The following is a 27,481-nucleotide window of genomic DNA, read 5'->3' on the forward strand; positions in this document are numbered from 1 at the left end:
ATCTGCATGTGTCTTTAGGTCTGAAATGAGTCTCTTGTAAACAGCATATAGATGGGTCTTGGTTTTTAATCTACTCTGTTACCCTGTGTTGTTCTTTGGAGTGTTTAGTCCATTTACATTGAAAGTAATTATTGATAGATATGTACAAATTGCCATTTTGGTACTTGTTTTATGATTTCTATTGTAGATTTTCCCTGGTCCTTCTCTTGCTTCTTTCATACCTTGTTATCTTTCTTTAATGATTTCCTTTCTCTTTATTCTTCACATATCTATTGGATTCCTTTCTCTTTATTCTTTGTGTATCTATTACTGGTTTTTGATTTGTGGTTACCATGAGGTTTGTATATAACATCTTATGCATATTGCAGTATATATCAAATTTATGGTTGCTTAAGTTTGAACTCATTCTTAACTCCTCTCCCATCCATGTTTTTAGTTGTGTGTATAGTGTCATATTTTATATTTTTATTTTGTGAATCCCTGGACTGTTTTTTTATGGAAACACTTGTTTTTACTGATTTTGTGATTACTATTTTACATACTCTTACTTATGGTCTTTCCTTTCCACTCAGAGAGTCCTCTTTAGTATTTCTTGTAAGGCTGGTTTAGTGGTCATGACTCCTTTAGTTTTTGTTTGTCTGAGAAACTCTTTGTCTCTCCTGCTATTTGGAATGATAGCCTTTCTGGATAGAGTATTCTTGGCTGCAGATGTTTCCCTTAATATATCATGCCACTCCCTTCTGACCTGCACAGTTTATGCTGAGAAGTTCACTAATAGCTCTATGGGGTTTCACTTGTATATAACTGTCTACTTTTCTCTTGCTGATTTTAAAATTCTGTCTTTATCACTATTTTTTTTTTTTTTGCCTTTTTAATTACTCTGTATCTTGGTGTGGATCTCCTTGAGTTGATATTTTAGGGGGGCATCTCTGTGCCTTCTGGATCTAGGTGTCTGTTTCCTTCCCCAGACCAGAGAAGTTTTCAGCTGTTATTTCTTCAAATAAATCTTCTTCCCCCTTTTCTCCCTTTCTTCTTCTGGGATCTCCTTAATGCAAATGTTATTATATTTGATGGAGTCATTGAGTTCTCTAAGACTATTCTCAATTCGTATAATTCTTTTTTCTGTCACTTTCTCAGCTTGATTCCTTTCCATTACTCTGTCTTCTGGGTCATTAATTTGTTCCTATGCTTCCTCTAGCCTGCTATTTATTCTATCAAGTATAATTTTAATTTGTTATTGTGTTCTTCATCTTTGATTGGTTCTTTTTTATCTCTTCATTAAGGGTCTCACTGATGTTCTCCACTCTTTTCTCAAGTCCAGTGGGTATCTTTATGATCATTACTTTAAATTCTCTATTAGCCATATTACTTATATAGTTTCACTTAGGTTTCTTGCTGTGGTTTTGTCTTGTTCTTTCATTTGGGACATATTCCTCTGTCTCTACATTTTGTCTAACTCTCTGTGCTTGTTTCTGTATTAGGAAAGTAAGTGATGTCTCCTGCTCTTGAAGGTAGTGGCCTTATAAAGAAGAAGTCCTGAAGTGCAGTTCCCAGAACGTGGCACTTCAGGGAGTGTCTCCTATGTGTGTATCCTGTGGCAGTTTTTGTATTCTGACCACTTTTTCCTTCAGTCCAGGCATTTTCACAGGGTTTCTTTGCTTGTTATGGGCACTGTTTAGTTGGGTCTAGGCGGAGTGCATTTTAACAAAATGTGTGCTGGTCTCCTTGCAAAATGAGGCCTGCCAATCTTGCTGCCAGAACCTAGGCCCTGCAAAATGCTTTGGTAAGTGACCTGGTTTCCGTGGGGTTTGCACCTGTCTTCTGGAGGAAGGGCCCTACAGTGTAGGGACATGGCAGGTATGACTAGAAAGAACAGATCCACTAAAGATGGGGGGGGGGGGTCAGGGCTTGGTATAGACAAGTTAGGGAGGGAATGTTGTTGCTGTGCTGTATCCTATAGGTGGCCATGTGTTTATGCTGTGAGGCAGGGGAGGGAAATGGCTCCTTTGTTTCTGGAGATGTTTTCCTGTAATCCCTGCCTCTGTGGTACATGCTGTGATAGGAGTAATAATTCTCCCTCCTGTATGTACCAGACATTTTTCAAGCTGCTATTTCCATGCTGTATCTCAGGTAGTTGTCTTGCTGTTCTTTAAGGGCAGGGACTCAGATTCCTATCACCCTCCAAGCTCTCCCATAGCAGAGCCTGTTGATTTTTAAAATTTCAGACTTTAAATCCCAGCAGTTGTAAGAACTCACAAGATTCAGCCTCTTGCTTTTTTGTTTTTGTTTTTGTTGTTGTTTTTGTTTATTTATTTATTTTGAGAGAGAGAAAGGGAGAGAGAGAGAGCACTGAAGGGGCAGAGAGAGAGGGAGAGAGAGAGAATCCCAAGCAGGCTCTACACTATTAGTGGAGCCTGATGCGGAGCTTGAACTCATGAAATGTGAGATCATGACCTGAGCCGAAACCAAGAGTCGGTCTCTTACCTGACTGAGCCACCCAGGTGCCCCTGGCTCCTCTTGCTTTTAAAGCCAAATTTATGGGGATTTGTGTTCCCCTTGGAGGCTCCCCAGTGTGATAGTCTGTTTCTTGCCCTTTTCCACACCATTGGCTCCCTCGCTGTTGTGGATGGCCATGGTCTGTTTTGCTCTAAATATGCATCACTTCCCTTCCTACCTTCTTGGATGTGACCTTTTCTCTACTTTTTGTTGTGGAGTTTATTCTGCCAGTTTTCAGGTCTTTTCTGGGTTATTTACACTGATAGGAATGTTATCTAGTTGTATCCATGGGAGGAGGCAAGCTTGGTGTTCTCCTACTCTGTCATTTTCCCAGCCTTTCTCTGTGTCATTTTAAAGCTCTTCATACATATTATCAAATTGTCTATACATATGGTATAACAAATATATATAACTGGTACCTCTGTGCATAAATGACTATTTAAAACAAAATCTCCAGGGGTGCCTGTGTGGCTCAGTCACTTGAGCATCCTACCTCGGCTTAGGTCATGATCTCATGGTTTGTGAGATCAAGCTCCATGTCAGGCTCTGTGCTGACAGCTCAGAACCTGGAGCCTGCTTCGGATTCCGTGTGTCTCTCTCTCTCCCCGCTCCCCCATGCACCCTCTGTCTATCTCTCTCTCAAAATTAAACATTAAAAAAATTTTTTTTAAACAAAATCTCTAGCATGGGATAGTATTAAAAACAACTTATGTAGCCTTGCATTAATTATAAATAACATCCAAGTATTTCAACTTGCACTTATTTGATTTCTAATAAAATGGAATATTTTGAATTATATGTTGACTATATTTTGCATTTTAGTAATTGGAATGTTTTTTTTATGTTTCTGGTATATTTGTGTTGTATGATATTCTTCTAATCCCTCTTGTTGGCTGTAAATTCTTTATGGTTTAGTGTGACATAATACAATTTTTATTTGTTCAGAGTGGTTAATGATTTAGAAAGGCAAATTCATATTCATTATGGAGATGGAATCAATTAAATATAATCAAAATGAAAAACAAAATTTTAAACAGTTATATTGTCATAGACTCTGGGTCTGGAGTTTTGTCTTGTCCAGCAAAAGAGCAGAACACAGGATTAAAATGCGAGAGAGGCTAATGTCCCAGAGGAGACAGGAGGACTGAGTAAGGGTCCTTGCTCCGCTTTTATTAGGATCAGAAGGCTTACTAGCTTGATTGAAGTGTCTCTTGATAAAGAGACAATGAAACTGTGAACGATAACTCACGGGCATGGGGGAAAAGGGGTTTTGAAGACTGGCGGTGTTAGGGGGTTGGGTCAATACAAAACAGAATTCTGGCACTGAACTGAAAGTTGTTTACAGCAGACATGAGGCCCCACCTCTGTTTACCTAAACTTGTCTAGGGGTAAGGAAGACTAAGCACATTACCTGAGGGTCAACAAGGCACCTTTCTCTTGCTAATTAGTTCCGCTCTAGGCAACTTTACTGTGCTGTGGTCTCAAGTCCTGTTTTCCTGTTTACCTAGTTTGGTCCTTCCTTCCTGTGTAAGCAGTTTTCTGCTCTTGTACTAAGTTGGGGGGCATTTCCACCCTGAATACTTAATCTTGTTTACCTCATCTTGGATGTTTCATCCTGAGATTTCCTATTCCTATACCTTGTCCCGTACTGGAGGCCTTGCCCCATTTACCTAGTCTTATTTACCTAACTTGTATGTTTTCATCCCATGGCTTTCTAACTCTTTATGCCTTGTTAACCCATCAGTGCAAATTCAGGTAATTCCTAAGCTTATTCCCCACATTATATGATCTAGATAACATCCATTTATTAAGGTGTTTATATTTCTTCACATTCAATGTCTATTTCAACATGTGCTTAAATATTGTCTCTTTTTACTAAACAAATAACTTTTGTGGTTCATCTGGTTTGTTATATCTTTGTTTTCATTCAGTTACATTTCTGATTTTCATGTTGATTTCTTCTGAAATCCATAGGTTATTAAAAACGTATATATTAAAATTTTTCATGATGTATTTCTAATTTATAAGTATTTTTTATTATCGCTTTTCAGCAGAATTGTGTTTTAGCCAGGTAAAATAGTTTCAACCTATTGAAAATTATTGAGTCTTCATTTCTGGCTCAGTGACTTGGGTTGTTATTTACTTATTTATTTATTTATTTATTTATTTATTTGGTAGATATTCCTTATGTGCTTTACTTATTGAATGTACTGTCCATTACTGTTTCATTAGGTTAAGTTTACTACTTTTTCTTTTATTGAGAAAAGTGTGGTAAAATCACCTACTTTGATGGTGTATCTCCACACATTTCTATGTTTTTTAATACCATCAGTTTTTTTCTTTGTATAGCTTGAGGCTCTCTCGGGTTTCATACAAGTTCAAAGCTATTATATCTTTCTGGGAGATGATGAACCTTATTCATCATTGTGAGTTGATTCCTGGAATACTTTTTGCCTTAAACTCAAGATATCAACATAGCCTGATCAGTTTTGTTTTTTGATATTTATCTAGAAGATATTTTCATTTTTAAATTTCAATATTTTTGAGTCTTTATACTTTATGCACATCTCTTGTAAACATTATCTAGATAGGTGTTCTTGTCAGTTGCAAACATTTTTAATGGTGGACCATTAAATGTATTCACAAATCACTAATACAGTTGGATTTAAAACACTGTGTATTTGCCCCATATGTTTTTTTTTTCTTATTCTTTTTTTGCTTTCTTTCACATTAGGTTTTTTTTTTTTTTCCTTTTTTAGTTTGGCAATTACAATTTTGTTCCTGTGTTTTTTGGTTTTTTTTTTGTTTGTTTGTTTTTTGTAGGAAATCCTATTAATTACCACATGCACACTTAGATTATCAGACTCCAAAGACATTGTTAACATGGTAGATAAGAAAAGGAGTTAGGGAAATTTTTACTGTGGTTAATCACATTGCCACTGAATTAAATATTTGTAACTGTTACTATGGGATATTTCATTTTTATAATCCATGAGAATATTTTTATTGTTTTAAACAATCAAGGTTTTTGGATTTACCCTCATAATAACTTATTTCTTTGTTCTTCTTTTCTTCATAGACTTTTTCATCATAGACTCTATCAGGAAGTACTTTACAGTTGGAGTAGTCCTTGGTTATACTCTTAAGTGAGATTTTGCTGATTCCAAATTTTCTGAGATTTTGTTTGAAGGATATTTTCTATTTTCATAGATTTCTTGATTATTTATTGACTCTTAATATATTAAATATATCATTCTATAAACTAATTTTAATTTTTGCTGTTAAAAAGCATATTGGCCTTTTGACTGAATGCTTTGAAACCATTCCATATTTTTTCCATTGCCTGTTTTTAAGATCATCTCTTGATTTTCAAAGTTTGTCAGTTTGATTTCATTAAGATACATTTGGTGTGGATCAATGTTTATTCTGTTGGGATTTGTTAGTCTTCTAGTCTTACTGAACATGTGTATTATAATTATCATTTTCTCTGGGCATTTTCAGTCATGATCTCTTTAAACAATGCTTTGGTCTCATTTTCTGTTTCTTTTAGGACTCAAACGCATGTTAGTTTTTCTTACTGTATCTTCCATGCCTTTTGATCATTTTTTCACATTTTCTACATTTTCAAACCTTCTAAAGAGTTTCTTCTAGCATCTTATCCATATATTTCTCTTATATTCTGGTTCTAATGTGAAAGCCATAAGTATCACCTCACCAGCCTCCCAACTATGAAAAATGTAAATTGCCAAAGAGCTCTATGGTTGATTAGCAGCTTCTGACATGACTTTCAGGGACATCTTCCGTTTGATATTTTCTTCTAAAATCACCTCCTCTTGCATGTAGGGTAGATCCAGTGAGTGCCTTCTAATAAAAGAGTAAAGCAAAAGTCATGGAATATCATTTATGATTAGGTTGTAAAAACTGTGACTTTTGTCCTGCTAGGACTATTTCGTCCTCAATTGTTTATTTGCTCTGATGAATTTAGCTGCCATGTTTTGAGATGCTCTATAGAGAAGCCTACATAGCAAGGAAACAGTCTAGGCCTTAGTCCAATGACCCTTGAGAGTCAACCTGCTAACAACCAGGAGTGTGATAACAAGGAGTCTTTTACTTATTTTGTTCTACTTGATCTATCATTTTCTGACAGAAATATTTTAAAATCTTATGCTAGTCAGTTTATTTTTATAATGCTGTCAGTACTTTCTTTATGTATTTCTAGGCTGTATTAAGTGCATATGAGTTTTTAGCTTTTCTATCTTCATAGTGGATTTGCATATATATGTATTTCTGCTTATATGCATGCTTTATTTAATTTAATATTTCACTTTTTAAAATATATTTTTACTTGATACTGATATTCTGAAAGATTCCTCCTTAGAATTTCATTGGCAGATCTCATTTTATTTAGTTATTTAGAATATTTCCGTCATGTTTTAGTTTAGGTTGATTCTTCCAGGTCACCTATAACTGATTTCTGTGCTTTTATGTAAATCTGATCATTATTTTCTTAATACATGTTGCAAACCCCTTTATTTGTTTGTTTGTTTGTTTGTTTACTTTTGTGAGGTTTGGCTAGCTTTCTGCTGATGTAGAAAAGTCTTAGCTGAGATAGCTGGGGAACAGATAAAACAGTAAACTGGGTCTTTAATGATGTGTGGTCTTTTCACTTCTACATCTTCTCATCATTTTTTTCTCTCTCTTTTTTTTTATTAACCTTCCCATAGCTTTGCTACCCAGCTTCTGAATTAAAAGTTCTTAGGTCTATCATCTGAAATCAAATCGAAAGATGATTATTTTAAATAATTTAGAAATTGCTTTTCTCTCAGGTTTTTACATTGGAAACATAAATACACCTGGTGAATTTTTCTCACCACTTTTCTCACTTCTTGATCCTAAGTGGCACTTTTCAGAAGTTGCTTTGGGATGGGAGTCATTTTAGGAATAGGTAAATTCCATTGATTTACATTGTTAAGTCAAAAACTAGTTTACATACAATTTTAAACATGATTTTCCTTTTATTGTAGATAAAATCATCTGTGTTTTTTCTCCTAGGAGAGAGATAGATAAACTGAATTCTCTGCATAGTCACTACGATACAACAATAGAAAATGTTAATGTTAGTATCAAGGAGAATGAAGAGGTAGTGACTGAAGTATTGAGGAAAACAAAGACATCAAGAAATGAATTATCTGCTTTATCAAAAATGGTGAGTTTTCATTTTTGAAAATAAAAAATATACTGATTTTAGTTTTGAGCTATAGTTGTTGAAACTTATGGTGAGTAATTAAATAGCAGTTAGCCATTTTTTTGTTTATATTCATTTTCTTTTTTTTGTTTTAATTTTAATGTTTATTTTTGAGAGAAAGAGACACAGAGTACAAGTGGGGAAGGGGCAGAGAGAGAGAGAAAGAGGGAGACACGGAATCTGAAGCAGGCTCCAGGCTGTGAGCCATCAGCACAGAGCCTGACGCAGGGCTTAACTCATGAACTGTGAGATCATGACCTGAGCCAAGTCGGACGCTTAACCAACTGACTGAGCCACCCAGGCACCCCTATATTTGTTTTCTAGTAGTACATAAAAAATTACCAGAATTTTAGCAGCTTGAAACAACACCCATTTATTATCTTAGAGTTTCTCTGGATCAAGTCTCAGCTGGTTCCTGTGCTCGAGGTCTTCTAACAGTGGAATCAAGGTTATCAGCAGCCCTATGTTTCTTTTTGGAGATCCTAGAATGAATCTGCTGTCAGGGTCTTTTCAGTTTTGGCAAGACTGTTTGTGCTTTTAGAACTGAGGTCATTGTTTCTTTGGTGGCTGTCAGACTGGGATTATTCTCAGCATTTATTTATTTATTTATTTGTTTATTTATTTATTGTTGTGTATTTATTTAGTTAACATACAGTGCAGCATTGATTTCAGGTGATTTATCACTTACTTACAGCACCCAGTGCTCATCACAAATCAGGCTGCCTGCATCCCAGGCTGGTGCTTGCCTTCATCTTTTTTTTAATGTTTATTTATTTATTTTGAAAGAGAGAGAGGCACATGCACATGCCAGAGTGGGGGAGGGGCAGACAGGAAGAGAGAGAGAATCCCAAGCAGCTTCCTCAATGTCAGCACAGAGCCCACCACAGGGCTTGATCTCACGAATTGTGGGATTATGATCTGAGCTGAAATCAAGAATTATACTCTCAACTGACTGAGCCACACAGGCATCCTGTTCCCTTCATCTTTAAATCAGGAATGGGGGATTGAGTCCTCTCAGACATAGTGTTACTCTGACTCTCCCTTATGACTCATTTGCCTGCCTTCCTGTTCTTCTACATCTCATTCACTATAGTAAAAGAAAATAGTAGTAAAGCAAAATGATGAAATGTAAAACATATAATAGTATAGTACAAGGCAATAATATACACATTCTGTACCAGTTGGCATTCCTACTTAGTGTTAAAACTACATGTTTTTTTTAATTGCCTCTTTCTATTATAATATATTTCTATTATAGTGTATTTCTTTCTATATACTCTTTAATTGTGTCTCATTAAACTTTTTAAATTAATCCATAATTAAGAGTGAGACTAGGCATGTTTTAATGGCTTTTTGGAGATCATTTGTATTTCCTTTTTTGTGTTAAAAGCTGCTTATGATTTTTCCTCATCTGTTGAGTGATTATATTTTGACTGATTCATAAGAATTTGTTGTATATTATTGATATTACATATTTTAAAGTTATATATATTAAAAATATTTTTATCCAGTCTTTCCTTTCTTTTTTTTTTTTTTAAATTTTTTTTTTCAACGTTTATTTTATTTTTGGGACAGAGAGAGACAGAGTATGAATGGGGGAGGGGCAGAGAGAGAGGGAGACACAGAATCAGAAACAGGCTCCAGGCTCTGAGCCATCAGCCCAGAGCCCGACGCGGGGCTCGAACTCCCGGACCGCGAGATCGTGACCTGGCTGAAGTCGGACGCTTAACTGACTGCGCCACCCAGGCGCCCCCAGTCTTTCCTTTCTTTATGATATCTTCTGATGAATAGAAACTTCAATTTTAATGTAGTGAAAGTTATAAATATTTTCCTATGACCTTTGTGCTTTTCTGAATTTAAGAATTTTTTCTGGGGCGCCTGGGTGGCGCAGTCGGTTAAGCGTCCGACTTCAGCCAGGTCACGATCTCGCGGTCTGGGAGTTCGAGCCCCGCGTCAGGCTCTGGGCTGATGGCTCAGAGCCTGGAGCCTGTTTCCGATTCTGTGTCTCCCTCTCTCTCTGCCCCTCCCCCGTTCATGCTCTGTCTCTCTCTGTCCCAAAAATAAATAAACGTTAAAAAAAAAAAAAGTTTAAAAAAAAAATTAAAAAAAGAATTTTTTCTAATTTGAAATAAAAAATATTCTCTGGTATTTTATTCTAAGTGTTTTGAAATTTTGCTTTTCACATTTATGTGATGCTTTCAGATTAAATTATGTTTAAAATCTTCAAAACTGATATTTTTTCTCCTATCTCTTATTTATAAGTTTGGAAGTAATAAACTATCTAGAATTTTAGGAATGCACATTTCACTTGCCACATCTGAAGCATAATCAATATGAAATTCATATATGGGTATGGTATGAAACTGAGTTTCCAATTACATTTTCTTTCTTAAATAGAAGTCAGGTTGCTGCAATATAATTTATTATATTTGTGTGTTAATATTCAGAAAGTGCCATCTCTGTCATATGAGAGGCTTCCATATTTGTGTGGATCTCTTTTTCCATTCTCTTTTTAATTTGTTTGGTACTTAACCATCTTTACCTCAATACCTCATGTCTACATACTAAACTACTATAATGGGTTTTGATTATCCATTATGGTGAATCAGTCTTAGGTTTATGGGTTTTAGGCTGTTTTGACCTTTGCACCATAATATAAATTTCAGTGTTATCTTACTCATTTTCTTCAGAAGTTTTATTGGAATTATGATTGGAATCATATTCGTTTATAGATTATATAATGGAAAAATGAAATTTTTATGATGGGGATACCTAAACATAAACATGATCTATCTGTCCATTTATTTGGGTAGTTTTTCTAAATTGAAACTTAACCAGTTTCCTTGGAACTTTGTAGAAGGCAAACTCTGAAAATCAGCCTGAGATTAGTCTTGGACAAATTAACCCTTATATCACCACTGAATTTTAAAGTTATTTTTTAAAAATTCAGTTTTAGGGGCATCTGCGTGGCTCAGTCAGTTAAGCGTCTGACTCTGGCTCAGATTATGATCTCACGGTTTGTGACTTCAATCCCTGCATTAGGGCTCTGTGTTGACAGCTCAGAGCCTGGAGCCTGCTTCAGATTCTGTCTCCATCTCTCTGTCATTCCCCCTACCCCATACTCTTGTCCTCTCTCAAATATAAATAAACATTAAAAAAAATAAATATTTAATGTAATTCTGATTTGTTTCTAAATTCTATAGTCTGTATGTTAGGTAGTACTTAAAATTTGTGGAGGCTTAATTTTTGTCCTACTACATGAGTAATTTGCATAAGTATTTTTTTTGGGGAAAACCTTGTCTCTGTGGGATACAGTTCTAAATAGGTTCATTTTGTAAACTGTGATAATTCTGTTATTCAAATCTTTTATATTTCTGATTTTCAAAAATTGTTTTATGTTTATTTATTATTGAGAGACAGAAACAGAGTGTGAGTGGGGAAGGGGCAGAGAGAGGAGACACAGAATCTGAGGCAGGCTCCAAGCTTTGAGCGGTCAGCACAGAGCCCGACACGGGGTCAAACTCACAGACCATGAGATCGTGACCTGAGCCGAAGTCAGACGCTTAACTGACTGAGCTACCCAGGTGCCCCATTTCTGATTTATTTTCTGACTGAAAATATTTATTTACTGAAAGCTATATTAAAATATTTCAATATAGTAATAAATTTCTTATTTTTCTGTTTTTCTGTCATTTTTGTTTTCTATAATTTGTAGCCAGGTGGTTAGATGACACTAAATCTAGAATGTTTAGAATTGAGTTTTGCTTTTGATATATTTTATGTTTACATTTTAACCTATAAATTGTTAGAATTTTTGAAACACATACTTCACTTACTGATTATGATGCGTAATGAACATCTTTAATTAACTTCTTCCTGAGCAGTTTGAGGACCTTATGACATTTCTTGATGTATAGTTTATTTTCAAGCATGTTATGTCTGTCTTACTTAATAATCCCTGTATTAAGATAGTTTTATTAATTTGCACAATAAATGTTTCATTTTATTTTTTTCCCAGGGTAACATTTCACACACAGCTCTCATTTATCAGACATTCCTAATTGCATTATTTTTTCTTGTTACTAAAGTGTATGTTTTACTGGCTTTTTTAGTGAGCTAGATTTGGTATTTTCAAAATTTTGTTTCCCTGAAGATGTCTTTATTTCGTTCTCATTCATGCAGTGTAGGGGATGTGCGCCTGAATTAGTATGGGTACAATTTACACCACTACATAGGCAATGTAGAAGAATCCAGAAATAGGCAAAAACACTGGGCCAAAGTGCCAGAAGGGATAACATGGGATCAGTGAATTGGAAGAAACTGATCCTAGACAGATGGTAAAACAAGTATGTCTTCAGTTTGCCCTTGTTTGTCTCTGGAGCTTCTCTCTAGCTACCCTTTCCCTCTAACTCTGTTCTCTAGCTCCCTGGAAAAACTCAGGAGGACAGAATATGCCAGGTGCTTTCTTTCTTCTATCTTCTCATAAATACAGTTCCTTCTGATTATAAAGTCAGCATTCAACTCGCTCAGTCTCTCAGTCCTACCATTGCCTGGCTGAGTCCTCTCGTTTTATACTTCAGCTTGGGAGGGGGAAAATCCTTGGCCAAACAGTCTCTTCACTTTCTTCTATCTGCTTTGAATTCTAATTGCACTCACTCTATATTTACCTCCATACCAGTACTTACAACACTATTGATCGGTGATTACCTGTCTACTTCTTTGTAGACTATAAGGTTTTTAAGGATAGGAGATGCATTGTGATTTCTGTTTTCTCTGTGTAACATGTACAGTGTCTCTCCAATATTAGGTACTCAAAAAATGCTATATATTAGGCATTCAAGAAAAGGCATTTCATGGTTTTTCAATGAGTAAGTTAACCAGTGAATAAATGAAAGAGAAGAAAGAGGGAAGGAAAGAGGGAAAAGAGGGAGGATCAGAGGAAGGAAGAAGGGAAGGAAGGAATGAAGGAAGAATAAATGGGGAGAAAGAAACAAACACTTCACCTTGTGAGCCTAGAAAGAACTTCTTGAGGTATGGAGTGTATAGTGTATACATTCAAATAATCCACGGAGCTTTAAAATAATGCATGTAAGAATGTAACTTTCTTACATATAATTTCTTTCCAGGGACTACTATAAGCATCATAGAAGTATAGCACAACCAATAAAAAATTTTAAAACATTAAATAGTATTGTCAAGTAGCTATGACCTCAGTTTTCTAATCATGCTGAAATTTGTCATCTTTAAGAATATCACTGTTCATAAAATATTTTCAAAATGGAAAATTTATTCACTAAGCCTGCAAACAATCAGTTTTTTTTACTTCTTTGATCATCTTTAAAATGGCAAGTGTGGCCCTTCATAGCTAAATGTTATTCTTGATAAGATATTATGAACATATGTTATAAAGTTAGTAATATATTTCAATTATAGAAATCATTTGGGGATTATCATACTTTCTGGGGAAGATGAGAACATGATGAAGTTTAGATATATTAATTTTTTTCCTACATTTTGCTCATTATAAAAACCTTTAAGCTAGGTTTTCAATGAGCGCATGTTAAACACTCAATTAAAAGCAATGATGTGCATCACTTCCATGCATTATTTTTTGGTATGCAATTGAAACTTCTAGTTCAAGAGAAAAGTAAAAGATTTGTGCTGCCTAATTGCACATACAACCTAACTGATTTTTTAAAATTTCAAGGCATATCATGCTTCCAATTTAGTCTCTACCTAATTATCATACACTTTTCTCTAATTTGTGTTGTCACTGTGTCTATGAAAACACATTTTCCCTTCTCATTTCTACGAAAAGGGCTTTTGTAAGCCAGAAAACATCTTGAAATTGGTTAAGTACTTTGAAAAATATTGTCAAGATTGAATTCTTTTTAGATGTAAAGGTACAGATTTTCTGTAAATTCTTTTCTCATGTTTTCTTTGAAGTCTATTTCTCCCATAATTCAGATTTTTTTGGAACACAATTTCATTATCTGCAACTCTTAGTGTTTTGTGTCATTAAAGAAACAGCCATATACATTTCATTTTATCCAGTCATTTCATTAGATAATAAAAAAATGACTTTTACAGATTTAGAGGTCCTCTGTGATTTTCTGTTTTACTGAACACAGGTACACAAATGTTTTTTATAAATTAGTTTGCAGATAAAGGTTGTAAATAAGTGAATTTCTTTTGTATATACACTTATGTTTTCATTTTTGGATGTTGCTTTTGTTAGTAGAAATTTATTACTTATTACTACCTTATTGGTCTATATACTGTATAGTATAAATACAAATACCAGAAAACATCCAGCAAATTATATGTTCTATTTCATATTTTTACCTTAAAATCTTTTGAATTAAGCAATTTATTTCTTAAAAATAGATAAGCCAATAATTATTACTATCAGTTTACAAATGGGAAACCAGTCTAAAGAGGCAGAGTAAAGTTTCACATGCACACAAAGCTGTTAAGTACTAGGGCCAAACTCCAATGTGATTTTTTGACATTGTTTCATTGTAGAATATTCAATATAATAATATGTATAACATGTGACAATATATGTAAAAGTATATATTGCTAATTTTTTCATAAGACTCAAATCTCTTATTATGTGTATATTTTAGTGTGTGGCATATTTATACAATATTTTAAATACCTATGAAATTGACTATTTCATTTTTCATTTTAAAGAAGTACTTAATGTTATCTAAGTATTGATTTCAGTATATGCTCATTATCATGTTAAAGATTTAAAAAACGTACTCAGGTTATAAAAATTATTTCCAGGAATAGATATTGCTTTGTGAGCAATCTGTGAATATTTTAAAGAGTTTCTCAGTTGACCTATTGAAATGATGTATTATATTAATATTAAACCTATTTTAAATTCTTGAGATGACTCTGCTTGGTTATGGTTTATTGTTCCTTTAATTTACTGCTGAGTTTGATTTGCAAGTATTTTATTTAAGATTTTGCATCCATATTCATAAGTTAGTCTGTATTCCAGTGTTCTTAATTTGTGCCATATTTGATAGATTTTCTTATCAGGATTGTGCTAGCTTTAAAAAATGAATTGTGAAGCTTTCTTCCTTTCTTACTATCTAAAGAATTAATATAGATTTAAATAACTTTTTCTTGAAAGTTTGATAAAGCACATTAGTGAAACTATAACTGATGTTTTTACATTTTTTAATTGTTCAAATTATTCTTTTATTTGTCATGGACAGTTGCTTTATATCATGACATGATTGGTCTTATCAGGCTATATATGTCTTCTTTAGGTTAGTTTATAATTTTTTTTTTATTTATATGTGAAATTTATTGTCAAATTGGTTTCCATACAACACCCAGTGCTCATCCCAAAAGGTGCCCTCCTCAATACCCATCACCCACCCTCTCCTCCCTCCCACCCCCCATCAACCCTTAGTTTGTTCTCAGTTCTCAACAGTCTCTTATGCTTTGGCTCTCTCCCACTCTAACCTCTTTTTTTTTTTTTTCCTTCCCCTCCCCCATGGGTTCCTGTTAAGTTTCTCAGGATCCACATAAGAGTGAAACCATATGGTATCTGTCTTTCTCTGTATGGCTTATTTCACTTAGCATCACACTCTCCAGTTCCATCCACGTTGCTACAAAAGGCCATATTTCATTTTTTCTCATTGCCACGTAGTATTCCATTGTGTATATAAACCACAATTTCTTTATCCATTCATCAGTTGATGGACATTTAGGCTCTTTCCATAATTTGGCTATTGTCGAGAGTGCTGCTATGAACATTGGGGTACAAGTGCCCCTATGCATCAGTACTCCTGTATCCCTTGGATAAATTCCTAGCAGTGCTATTGCTGGGTCATAGGGTAGGTCTATTTTTAATTTTCTGAGGAACCTCCACACTGCTTTCCAGAGCGGCTGCACAATTTGCATTCCCACCAACAGTGCAAGAGGGTTCCCGTTTCTCCACATCCTCTCCAGCATCTATAGTCTCCTGATTTGTTCATTTTGGCCACTCTGACTGGCGTGAGGTGATACCTGAGTGTGGTTTTGATTTGTATTTCCCTGATAAGGAGCGGCGCTGAACATCTTCTCATGTGCCTGTTGGCCATCCGGATGTCTTCTTTAGAGAAGTGTCTATTCATGTTTTCTGCCCATTTCTTCACTGGGTTATTTGCTTTTCGGGTGTGGAGTTTGATGAGCTCTTTATAGATTTTGGATACTAGCCCTTTGTCCGATATGTCATTTGCAAATATCTTTTCCCATTCCGTTGGTTGCCTTTTAGTTTTGTTGGTTGTTTCCTTTACTGTGCAGAAGCTTTTTATCTTCATAAGGTCCCAGTAATTCACTTTTGCTTTTAATTCCCTTGCCTTTGGGGATGTGTCGAGTAAGAGATTGCTACGGCTGAGGTCAGAGAGGTCTTTTCCTGCTTTCTCCTCTAGGGTTTTGATGGTTTCCTGTCTCACATTCAGGTCCTTGATCCATTTTGAGTTTATTTTTGTGAATGGTGTGAGAAAGTGGTCTAGTTTCAATCTTCTGCATGTTGCTGTCCAATATCCCAGCACCATTTGTTAAAGAGACTGTCTTTTTTCCATTGGATGTTCTTTCCTGCTTTGTCAAAGATGAGTTGGCCATACGTTTGTGGGTCTAGTTCTGGGGTTTCTATTCTATTCCATTGGTCTATGTGTCTGTTTTGGTGCCAATACCATGCTGTCTTGATGATGACAGCTTTGTAGTAGAGGCTAAAGTCTGGGATTGTGATGCCTCCTGCTTTGGTCTTCTTCTTCAAAATTACTTTGGCTATTCGGGGCCTTTTGTGGTTCCATATGAATTTTAGGATTGCTTGTTCTAGTTTCGAGAAGAATGCTGGTGCAATTTTGGTTGGGATTGCATTGAATGTGTAGATAGCTTTGGGTAGTATTGACATTTTGACAATATTTATTCTTCCAATCCATGAGCAGGGAATGTCTTTCCATTTCTTTAAATCTTCTTCAATTACCTTCATCAGCTTTCTATAGTTTTCAGCATACAGATCCTTTACATCTTTGGTTAGATTTATTCCTAGGTATTTTATGCTTCTTGGTGCAATTGTGAATGGGATCAGTTTCTTTATTTGTCTTTCTGTTGCTTCATTGTTAGTGTATAAGAATGCAACTAATTTCTGTACATTGATTTTGTATCCTGCGACTCTGCTGAATTCATGTATCAGTTCTAGCAGACTTTTGGTGGAGTCTGTCGGTTTTTCCATGTATAATATCATGTCATCTGCAAAAAGCCAAAGCTTGACTTCATCTTTGCCAATTTGGGTGCCTTTGATTTCCTTTTGTTGTCTTATTGCTGATGCTAGAACTTCCACCACTATGTTAAACAACAGCGGTGAGAGTGGGCATCCCTGTCGTGTTCCTGATCTCGGGGAAAAAGCTCTCAGTTTTTCCCCGTTGAGGATGATGTTAGCTGTGGGCTTTTCATAAATGGCTTTTATGATCTTTAAGTATGTTCCTTCTATCCCGACTGTCTCAAGGGTTTTTATTAAGAAAGGGTGCTGGATTTTGTCAAAGGCCTTTTCTGCATCCATTGACAGGATCATATGGTTTTTCTCTTTTTTTTTTGTTAATGTGATGTATCACGTTGATTGATTTGCGAATGTTGAACCAGCCCTGCATCCCAGGAATGAACCCACTTGATCATGGTGAATAATTCTTTTTATATGCCATTGAATTCGATTTGCTAGTATCTTATTGAGAATTTTGGCATCCATATTCATCAGGGATATTGGCCTGTAGTTCTCTTTTTTTACTGGGTCTCTGTCTGGTTTAGGAATCAAAGTAATACTGGCTTCATAGAATGAGTCTGGAAGTTTTCCTTCCCTTTCTATTTCTTGGAATAGCTTGAGAAGGATAGGTATTATCTCTGCTTTAAATGTCTGGTAGAACTCCCCTGGGAAGCCATCTGGTCCTGGACTCTTATTTGTTGGGAGATCTTTGATAATCGATTCAATTTCTTCCTGGTTATGGGTCTGTTCAAGCTTTCTATTTCCTCCTGATTGAGTTTTGGAAGAGTGTGGGTGTTCAGGAATTTGTCCATTTCTTCCAGGTTGTCCAATTTGTTGCCATATAATTTTTCATAGTATTCCCTGATAATTGTTTGTATCTCTGAGGGATTGGTTGTAATAATTCCATTTTCATTCATGATTTTATCTATTTGGGTCATCTCCCTTTTCTGTTTGAGAAGCCTGGCTAGAGGTTTGTCAATTTTGTTTATTTTTTCAAAAAACCAACTCTTGGTTTAGTTGATCTGCTCTACAGTTTTTTTAGATTCTATATTGTTATTTCTGCTCTGATCTTTATTATTTCTCTTCTTCTGCTGGGTTTAGGCTGCCTTTGCTGTTCTGCTTCAATTTCCTTTAGGTGTGCTGTTAGATTTTGTATTTGGGATTTTTCTTGTTTCTTGAGATAGGCCTGGATTGCAATGTATTTTCCTCTCAGGACTGCCTTCGCTGCGTCCCAAAGCGTTTGGATTGTTGTATTTTCATTTTCGTTTGTTTCCATATATTTTTTAATTTCTTCTCGAATTGCCTGGTTGACCCACTCATTCGTTAGTAGGGTGTTCTTTAACCTCCATGCTTTTGGAGGTTTTCCAGACTTTTTTCTGTGGTTGATTTCAAGCTTCATAGCATTGTGGTCTGAAAGTATGCATGGTATGATTTCAATTCTTGTAAACTTATGAAGGGCTGTTTTGTGACCCAGTATATGATCTATCTTGGAGAATGTTCCATGTGCACTCGAGAAGAAAGTATATTCTGTTGCTTTGGGATGCAGAGGTCTAAATATATCTGTCAAGTCCATCTGATCCAATGTCTCATTCAGGGCCCTTGTTTCTTTATTGACCGTGTGTCTAGATGATCTATCCATTTCTGTAAGTGGGGTGTTAAAGTCCCCTGCAATTATCACATTCTTCTCAATAAGGTTGCTTATGTTTATGAGTAATTGTTTTATATATTTGGGCGCTCCAGTATTCGGTGCATAGACATTTATAATTGTTAGCTCTTCCTGATGGATAGACCCTGTCACTATTATATAATGTCCTTCTTCATCTCTTGTTACAGCCTTTAATTTAAAGTCTAGTTTGTCTGATATAAGTATGGCTACTCCAGCTTTCTTTTGGCTTCCAGTAGCATGATAAATAGTTCTCCATCCCCTCACTCTCAATCTAAAGGTGTCCTCAGGTCTAAAATGAGTCTCTTGTAGACAGCAAATAGATGGGTCTTGTTTTTTTTATCCATTCTGATACCCTATGTCTTTTGGTTGGCGCATTTAATCCATTTACATTCAGTGTTATTATAGAAAGATATGGGTTTAGAGTCATTGTGATGTCTATATGTTTTATGCTTGTAGTGATGTCTCTGGTACTTTGTCTCACAGGGTCCCCCTTAGGATCTCTTGTAGGGCTGGTTTAGTGGTGACAAATTCCTTCAGTTTTTGTTTGTTTGGGAAGACCTTTATCTCTCCTTCTATTCTAAATGACAGGCTTGCTGGATAAAGGATTCTCGGCTGCATATTTTTTCTGTCTAGCACACTGAAAATCTCGTGCCAATTCTTTCTGGCCTGCCAAGTTTCAAAAGAGAGATCAGTCACGAGTCTTATAGGTCTCCCTTTATATGTGAGGGCACGTTTACCCCTTGCTGCTTTCAGAATTTTCTCTTTATCCTTGTATTTTGCCAGTTTCACTATGAAATGTAGTGCAGAAGATCGATTCAAGTTACGTCTGAAGGGAGTTCTCTGTGCCTCTTGGATTTCAATGCCTTTTTCCTTCCCCACTTCAGGGAAGTTCTCAGCTATTATTTCTTCAAGTACCCCTTCAGCACCTTTCCCTCTCTCTTCCTCCTCTGGGATACCAATGATGCGTATATTATTTCTTTTTAGTGTATCACTTAGTTCTCTAATTTTCCCCTCATACTCCTGGATTTTTTTATCTCTCTTTTTCTCAGCTTCCTCTTTTTCCATAACTTTATCTTCTAGTTCGCCTATTCTCTCCTCTGCCTCTTCAATCTGAGCCGTGGTGGTTTCCATTTTGTTATGCATTTCGTTTAAAGCGTTTTTCAGCTCCTCATGACTGTTCCTTAGTCCCTTGATCTCTGTAGCAAGAGATTCTCTGCTGTCAGCTATACTGTTTTCAAGCCCAGCGATTAATTTTATGACTATTATTCTAAATTCACTTTCTGTTATATTATTTAAATATTTTTTGATCAGCTCATTAGCTGTTGTTATTTCCTGGAGATTCTTCTGAGGGGAAGTCTTCCGCTTGGTCATTTTGGATAGTCCCTGGTGTGGTGAGGACCTGCAGGGCACTTCCCCTGTGCTGTGGTGTATAACTGGAGCTGGTGGGCGGAGCCGCAGTCAGACCTGATGTCTGCCCCCAGCCCACCGCTGGGGCCACAGTCAGACTGGTGCGTGCCTTCTCTTCCCCTCTCCTAGGGGCGGGATTCACTGTGGGGTGGGGTGGCCTGTCTGGGCTACTTGCACACTGCCAGGCTTGTGATGCTGGGGATCTGGCGTCTTAGCTGGGGTGGGTAGGCAAGGTGCACAGGGGCAGGAGGGGCAGGCTTAGCTTGCTTCTCCTTAGGTGATCCACTTCAGGAGGGGCCCTGTGGCAGCAGGAGGGAGCCAGATCCGCTGCCGGAGGTTTGGCTCCGCAGAAGCACAGGGTTGGGTGTTTGCGCGGAGCGAGCAAGTTCCCTGGCAGGAACTGGTTCTCTTTGGGATTTTGGCTAGGGGATGGGCGGGGGAGATGGCGCTGGCGAGCGCCTTTGTTCCCCACCAAACTGAGCTATGTCGTCAGGGGGCTCAGCAGCTCTGCTTCCCTTTGTCCTCCAGCCTTCCCGCTTTCTGAGCAGAGCTGTTAACTTATGACCTCCCAGCCGCTAAGTCGCGCTTGCTGTCGGAACACAGTCCGTCAGGCCCCTCCGTTTTTTGCAAGCCAGACTCGGTGGCTCTGCTTGGCAGGCGAGCCGCCCCTCCGCCCCGGCTCCCTCCCGCCAGTCCGTGGAGCGCGCACCGCCTCGCTGCCCTTCCTACCCTCTTCCGTGGGCCTCTCGTCTGCGCTTGGCTCCGGCGACTCCGTTCTGCTAATCCTCTGGCGGTTTTCTGGGTTATTTAGGCAGGTGTAGGTGGAATCTAAGTGATCAGCAGGACGCGCGGTGAGCCCAGCATCCTCCTACGCCGCCATCTTCCAGACAGACGGAACACCACAGCCAGCAGCAGCAGAACACGGTCTTCTAAAGCACACGTGACGTCACGCCAGAAAACAAATCTTAGCAAATTTAAGAAGGCTGACAGACGGCCATTCCCGACTCCTTTCCTTTGCTCTTCCTCCCTTTCCAGGATTCTTCCTCAGGCAGGATCAGGCTTGGGAATTCAATCGCCGCGTAGCAGGACCTTTAACCCGCGCCATCCGCTTCCAGGTCTACAGAATCCTCAGTTTATAATTTTTAATGGCCCTAGAAATAATCCAAGTGGATGAAGATTTTGAAATTATTATCATAATATTATATAGAATGCTCTCTTATACTTTTGTTTATCTCTTATTTCTAATTCATTGTACATGCCCATTGTACATGGACAATTCATTTCTAATATCTCTTATTTCTAATTCAGCTCTTATTTCTAATTCTAATATCTCCTATTTCTAATATCTCTTATTTCTAATTCATTGTACATGTCCATTGTACATGGACTTTAAAAAATAGGGGGTGGGCCTTAGACTGAATAATTCTACACTTCCAACTTCTGAAATGTTAATGTGTGCTTTTATAGTTACGATTTATTTTCTTCTTATTTCTTTAGGCTTATTTGTCCCTTTTTACTTATTACATCCTTGTTTTGAATGCTTAATGTTTTCTTTTTAAGTCTTTCTCCAAGAGCTACAGTTGCATCTTGTTACACTTTAAAGCAAACTTCTTGAAAGGATTTTCTGTATTCACTGTCTCCGATTTCTCTCCTTGCATTCCCACTTAAGGAAATTTCCAGTCAGGCTTTCACCACCACACTACACTGAAATTGCTAGTGAGGTATCCTGGTTTCTTCCTTACAACCTTCATGAAATCTGGTAGGATTCATTATACAAACTATTATCTAAAATATTTTAAGGCCCTTTTTGAATGGCACAGATACTTAATGTGCATACCTCAAAGTTTAGAATATACTTTAGAATATGTGAGTTTAGAATAATGTGAGTAGAAGAAAATATTGATCTATGACTTCACCATCCAGATGAGGTCACTGTTCATATTTTGTGCATAAACAGGCTTTGCGCTATTTTTAAAAACTACGTTATCATATGCATATAATAATTGATAACATGTTTCTCCTTATATAGAAACGTATTCAAATCAGCTTTTATTTTACAATGTAACTTTAATGATTGAGAGTTTCTTAGACTTTTATTATTGGGTGTTAGGATGTTTCCAATTAAAAAAATATTTTTTTTTACATTTATTTATTTTTGAGAGACAGCACAAGTGGGGTGGGGGCAGAGAGAGAATGAAACACAGAATCCGAAGCAGGCTCCAGGCTCTGAGGTGTCAGAACAGAGCCCGACGTGGTGCTCAAACTCACAAACTGTGAGATCATGACCTAAGTCAAAGTCGGATGCTTAACTGACTGAGCCAGGCGCCCCAGGATGTTTTTAGTTTTTAAGTATTATAATCAAAGCTATGATAAGTATCTCTAAAACTTAAATATTAACATAACTCCTCATTTTAACAAAATAATATTGTGATGGAAAAATAACAAAAGTTGAATAATGGTATAAGAAGTTAAAGCAAGATTCATATGCCTTCTTTTCTCAGAGGGCTTGAACAATTTGCCTGCCTTTTTACATTTTCCAAAATTAGCTCACTTTTTAAACAATATTTCCATTAGTTGAATTTCTTGGCTTTCATATCATTCATTAATCCTGTAGTTATTGTTACTGTCCACAGGAACTTGTATGGCAGCTATTCACAATTTAAGATCTGGGTTTATACTATTTTTACTTTTTACCTGATAAGTAAAACTTTTTACTTTTTACTTTGTTAAAGCTTTAAATGATATTGATATTACATATTGTTTCTTTAAATCTAAAAGAATTTTTGAACATCACTTTAAACATAAACCACCTCTCAGAGCAGTACACATTCTATGATTTTTTTTTGCTGGGTTCAGGAGAGAAGAGAAGAAAGTACTTTATAACCAGTATGCTTGTAGTTAGGCAGGATTAATCATTGTCCTGGACAATCTGCATTTTGTTTTACTTAGCTGTGTATATAGTGTATATAAAGCATAAAGGAGTCCTAATTTACAACACCTAATCTTTCTAGATGTTAAAAAGGTTGCCAGTGTATGAAAAAGTAGTTAGTAAACAAATACATCATATGCACTTTGTGTTTAAATTCATAGGAAAGACCATTCTCAAAAAACAACTAGAGGAAGTGAAATTCTTAAAATCCCCTTTAAGCATTACAGGTGCTCATACTTTTTACTAGGTTGATAGAGGGGAGCAAGGGCTCTAGGCCAGAATGTCCCTTCAATGTTACTATGTATATAGTGGGCAAAGGGTCTAGTCTTCTAGATGTTTAGAAGTGCACAACATGTTCAAAGTAGAGAGTTAAAGCCACACCCTTTAAGTATTCTGTTAATTCATACGAATGGTTGTATTTGGGGAATGGGATTGTTAAACTTGTTGTTTTGGAGAGAGTGTGCTGACTGTTCACTGGGTAGCATGGGGATGGGGTGGGGTGGTGGGGGCAGGGAAGGAGGTGAGGAGAGCAGGGTTCTGTGCCCATGAGTCTTTACACGAGTTCAGATTGTCTAACCATCGTTCTGTGTGTGCATTTTAGTTAATATTGCTGTGTATTAAAGGATCAACAAATCCTAATGCCCAAAGTCTACTAAAAGTATAGGCAGTAAAATAATCCCTTTTTATTTTTTATTTATTTATTTATTTTTTCAATGTTTATTTATTTTTGGGACAGAGAGAGACAGAGCATGAACGGGGGAGGGGCAGAGAGAGAGGGAGACACAGAATCGAAAACAGGCTCCAGGCTCTGAGCCATCAGCCCAGACCCTGACGCGGGGCTTGAACTCACGGACCGCAAGATCGTGACCTGGCTGAAGTCGGACGCTTAACCGACTGCGCCACCCAGGCGCCCCAATAATCCCTTTTTAAATGTCCTTTTGTTAGTTTTTAGGAAGGACTGTTCTGGAAGTGTCTGTTAATCCACCTCTTGGAGCTAGATGTAGTCCTGTACTTAGTCATTGAAATGGCAGAGGGGATAGAGGAGGGAAGGGAAGGACTTTTAGCTAGTATTTCCATATCTATAAGACAGTTTTAGGTTATAACCATAGGTCTGTATGTGTGTTTTTGTCAAGTATCTGTGTTTATTGTGGCCAAGTTTCATTATTTTGTAACATCTAGGCTTTTTGGATATCCTTAGGTGCCATGTATGATAAAATGTACAGCTAGTGAATTAGTCAGTTTATTAAGTTTGTTGTTTTTGTTGTTGTTGTTGTTGTTGTTGTTGTTGTTGTTATAATTGAAGGGAGGAAGCATCTTGAACATGTAATTGTTGTCTCTGAGAAATGTACATCAGGACTTATTAGGCTGGCAGCAGAGGGGCAGAAGGAACTATAGAGGGAGAGGTGTATGCAGATATGTTCATATTTACATTTTAATGATAACAGTTAATGTGTGCATCTCTTTTGGCAAGATTATGGAAATGCATTGTGATTCAATGGAAATGTACTTCCTTGCTAATATTTGAATGGCATACATTGGATAATGAATTCTTTTAGAAGCATTATACTTTGTGTATTCTGTTACTTTATGCCTAATTTTTTAATTGAACATTAAGGGAATGTAGTATTTTATTTTTTTGGAATGCAATATTTTAATTGTAATGTTGCCAATATTGTTATGTAGAAGCCTGTTATCATTTTTGTCTTTTAGGAAATTTTTGTTGCTAATAAAGACAGGATTACATTTTTTTTTTCTTCCGATTGAGTTGGTGTAGTGTATTTCTGGTTATAAAAATACTCAAAGTTTGGGGACTTTGAAATGGTAAAAAATCATGGTGTGTAAAAAAACATATAACTGTATGATTTTAATTACATTAAAGGGGCGGGGGCTGTGTGGTTAGAGAGAATCTCAAGCAGGTTGCACACTGTTGGTGCAGAGCCTGATGTGGGGCTTGATCCCACGAACCATGAGATCATGACCTGAGCCTAAATCAGAGTCACACACTTAATCGGAGCCACCAGGTGCTCATAAATAACTATAAAACCATTTATTATATTTTTATATTGTTTATTTTGGATTTTCCAAACGTGCTATTGTTTCAATTGCAAATGGAGGTATTATTAGTACTTCACTGTTTTTATGTCTTTTAGTTGTTTCTCTTATCTGATTACTTTGGGTAATACATCAAAGTACAATGTTAAATGGTAGTAGAGATCATTGGCATATTTGCTGTGTTCTTCTCTTGATGGGATTGGTGTTAGTTTTTTCCCTTAAATAAGAGTCTGACTTTAGGATTCAGTGTGCATTTCATTTATCTAGTTAAGAAAATATCACTTTCAATTTATTGAGTATTTTTTTAAATTGGTAATGGGTGTTGAATTTTGTCTGTAGTCATTTTTGCATCTAGGGAGATGCTCCTGTAATATTTTCTCTTATATCTATAACAATAGTGATTTATATTGATGGATTTCCTAATGTTGAACCTTAAATTATTGTAATAAATCTTATTTGGTTGTAGTACCTTCCATCCTTTCTTAAGCACATTCCAGTTTTCTTTTTTGCCCTCACCATTCAGCCAAAATATCTCTGATTTAGGTCAACATTGATTTCCTTGTTGCTAAATCTAATCACTTTTTCTTTGTCCTTATTTTCATTATATGTAGCACTTAACCAAGTTGATTATACCCTTATCTCTGGAAAATTTTTTTCTTGGCTTCTAACACACACTGCTCTTGTTTCTTCTTACTCTTCTGGAAGATTTTTTTCAGTTTTTCTTCACTGGTTTCTCTATATTTCCCTAAATTGCACAAACATCTGAGAACACCATATCTGCCAACTCAGGCTCCACTTAGATGCCTAGTTGGTATCTCAAGCTGACCTATTCCAAAACAGAACCTAAGATATCCACCCTCTCTATAAACCTGCAGTCTTCCCTATTCCAGTTTATGACATTCAATCCTTCTCATTTTTTAGACCAAGGGAGTTGAAAACTGCTTTGGAATTATGTATTAGTTTATGTTGGGAATTGCTAGGGCAAAAAACCCATATGTTCAGTTTTAGTAGATAATGCCAAAATATTTTTCCAAGATAGCTATGATATACATTTTTCTCTCAGACCATCATGTATGAGCGTTCTGGCCTCAGATTAACACCATCATCTAATATTGTCTTTTATTTATTTTTAATTACAATTCTTTTTTTTTTTTAATTTTTTTTTTCAACGTTTATTTTATTTTTGGGACAGAGAGAGACAGAGCATGAACGGGGAAGGGGCAGAGAGAGAGGAAGCCACAGAATTGGAAACAGGCTCCAGGCTCTGAGCCATCAGCCTAGAGCCTGACGCGGGGCTCGAACTCACGGACCGCGAGATCGTGACCTGGCTGAAGTCGGTCGCTTAACCGACTGCGCCACCCAGGCGCCCCTTTAATTACAATTCTTTAGGAAGATATATCCCACTGTGGTTTTAAATTTTCTTTTCTCTCATGATTGATAAGACTGAGAATTTTTAAAGCACTTTATTTAGAATGTTGTTTTAGAGATTGTCACACAGAATCAGAATCAGACTCAGATTTCCTCTCCATATTCCAGTTGTGACCCGCACATTACACCCTTCTGAGCTTCAGTCTTCTCACTTGAACAACTAGATGTGTGTTAATTTTATATCCTAACAATCTGCAAAAGAGGGATTTAGGGGTTAATGCATTGATTAAAAGGAATATATATAAAGGATGTCATATTCATTTAGAAAAACATTTTATGGGGTGCCTGGGTGGCTCAGTTGGTTAAGTATCTGACTTCAGCTCAGGTCATGATCTTGTGGTTCGTGGGTTAGAGCCTTGGGTTGGGTTCTGTGCTGACAGCTCAGAGCCTGGAGCCTGCTTTGGATTCTGTGTCTCCTTCTCTCTCTGCGCCTCCCCCGCTCACACTCTGTCTCTCTCTCTCAAAATTAAACAAACATAAAAAAATTAAAAAAAAATTAAAAAATAGAAAAACATTTTATTCTTAATATGATTTTAATATTTAAAATATTTATTGATATTTTATATTAAAATTTAATCTTTCATTCAATATGTATATGTCTAAAACATTATGAATTATGAATTTCTTATATTACAAACTAAATACTTAAAATGTTGTATATATCCTTTTTTCAGTGATGGAGTTATCAAACTATGTTTTCCCACCTCAGTGTTTTCATTATTTTTATTCACAACTATCCTCAGTAATTTCCACGCTATTAATGACTCACTCAATTTATAAAACAGTGAAATGGTGTAGACTAAGTGCTGTCTTTCTGAGGTTAAATTTCTCCTTAGTGTTATTAAGTAACGTGTTCACTGAGGCTAATGGTACAAATAAAAAGACACAAAGATTTAGCTATTTGTATTAACACCTATTTTCTCCCCATTAGATTTCCTGATGTCACATGAAGTACCCTATGTTACCAACACAGTGTGTTACCTTGCACATATT

The 27,481-nt window shown here is 36.4% G+C and overlaps 1 protein-coding gene across 1 annotated transcript in view; it reads left to right on the forward strand.

Annotated features, from left to right (window-relative positions):
- The window catches only part of CCDC178 (coiled-coil domain containing 178), a 435,616-nt gene that overhangs the window by 91,804 nt on the left and 316,331 nt on the right, over nucleotides 1–27,481 (forward strand). Inside the window, exon 9 of the mRNA XM_040478494.1 lies at nucleotides 7,549–7,702. Coding sequence (XP_040334428.1) covers nucleotides 7,549–7,702 — 154 coding nt within the window. The remainder of the gene's footprint in view (nucleotides 1–7,548; nucleotides 7,703–27,481) is intronic.

This window comes from Herpailurus yagouaroundi, unplaced genomic scaffold, assembly GCF_014898765.1.
Source record: "Herpailurus yagouaroundi ecotype Mexico unplaced genomic scaffold, PumYag 142, whole genome shotgun sequence".
Classification (NCBI taxonomy): domain Eukaryota; kingdom Metazoa; phylum Chordata; class Mammalia; order Carnivora; family Felidae; genus Herpailurus; species Herpailurus yagouaroundi.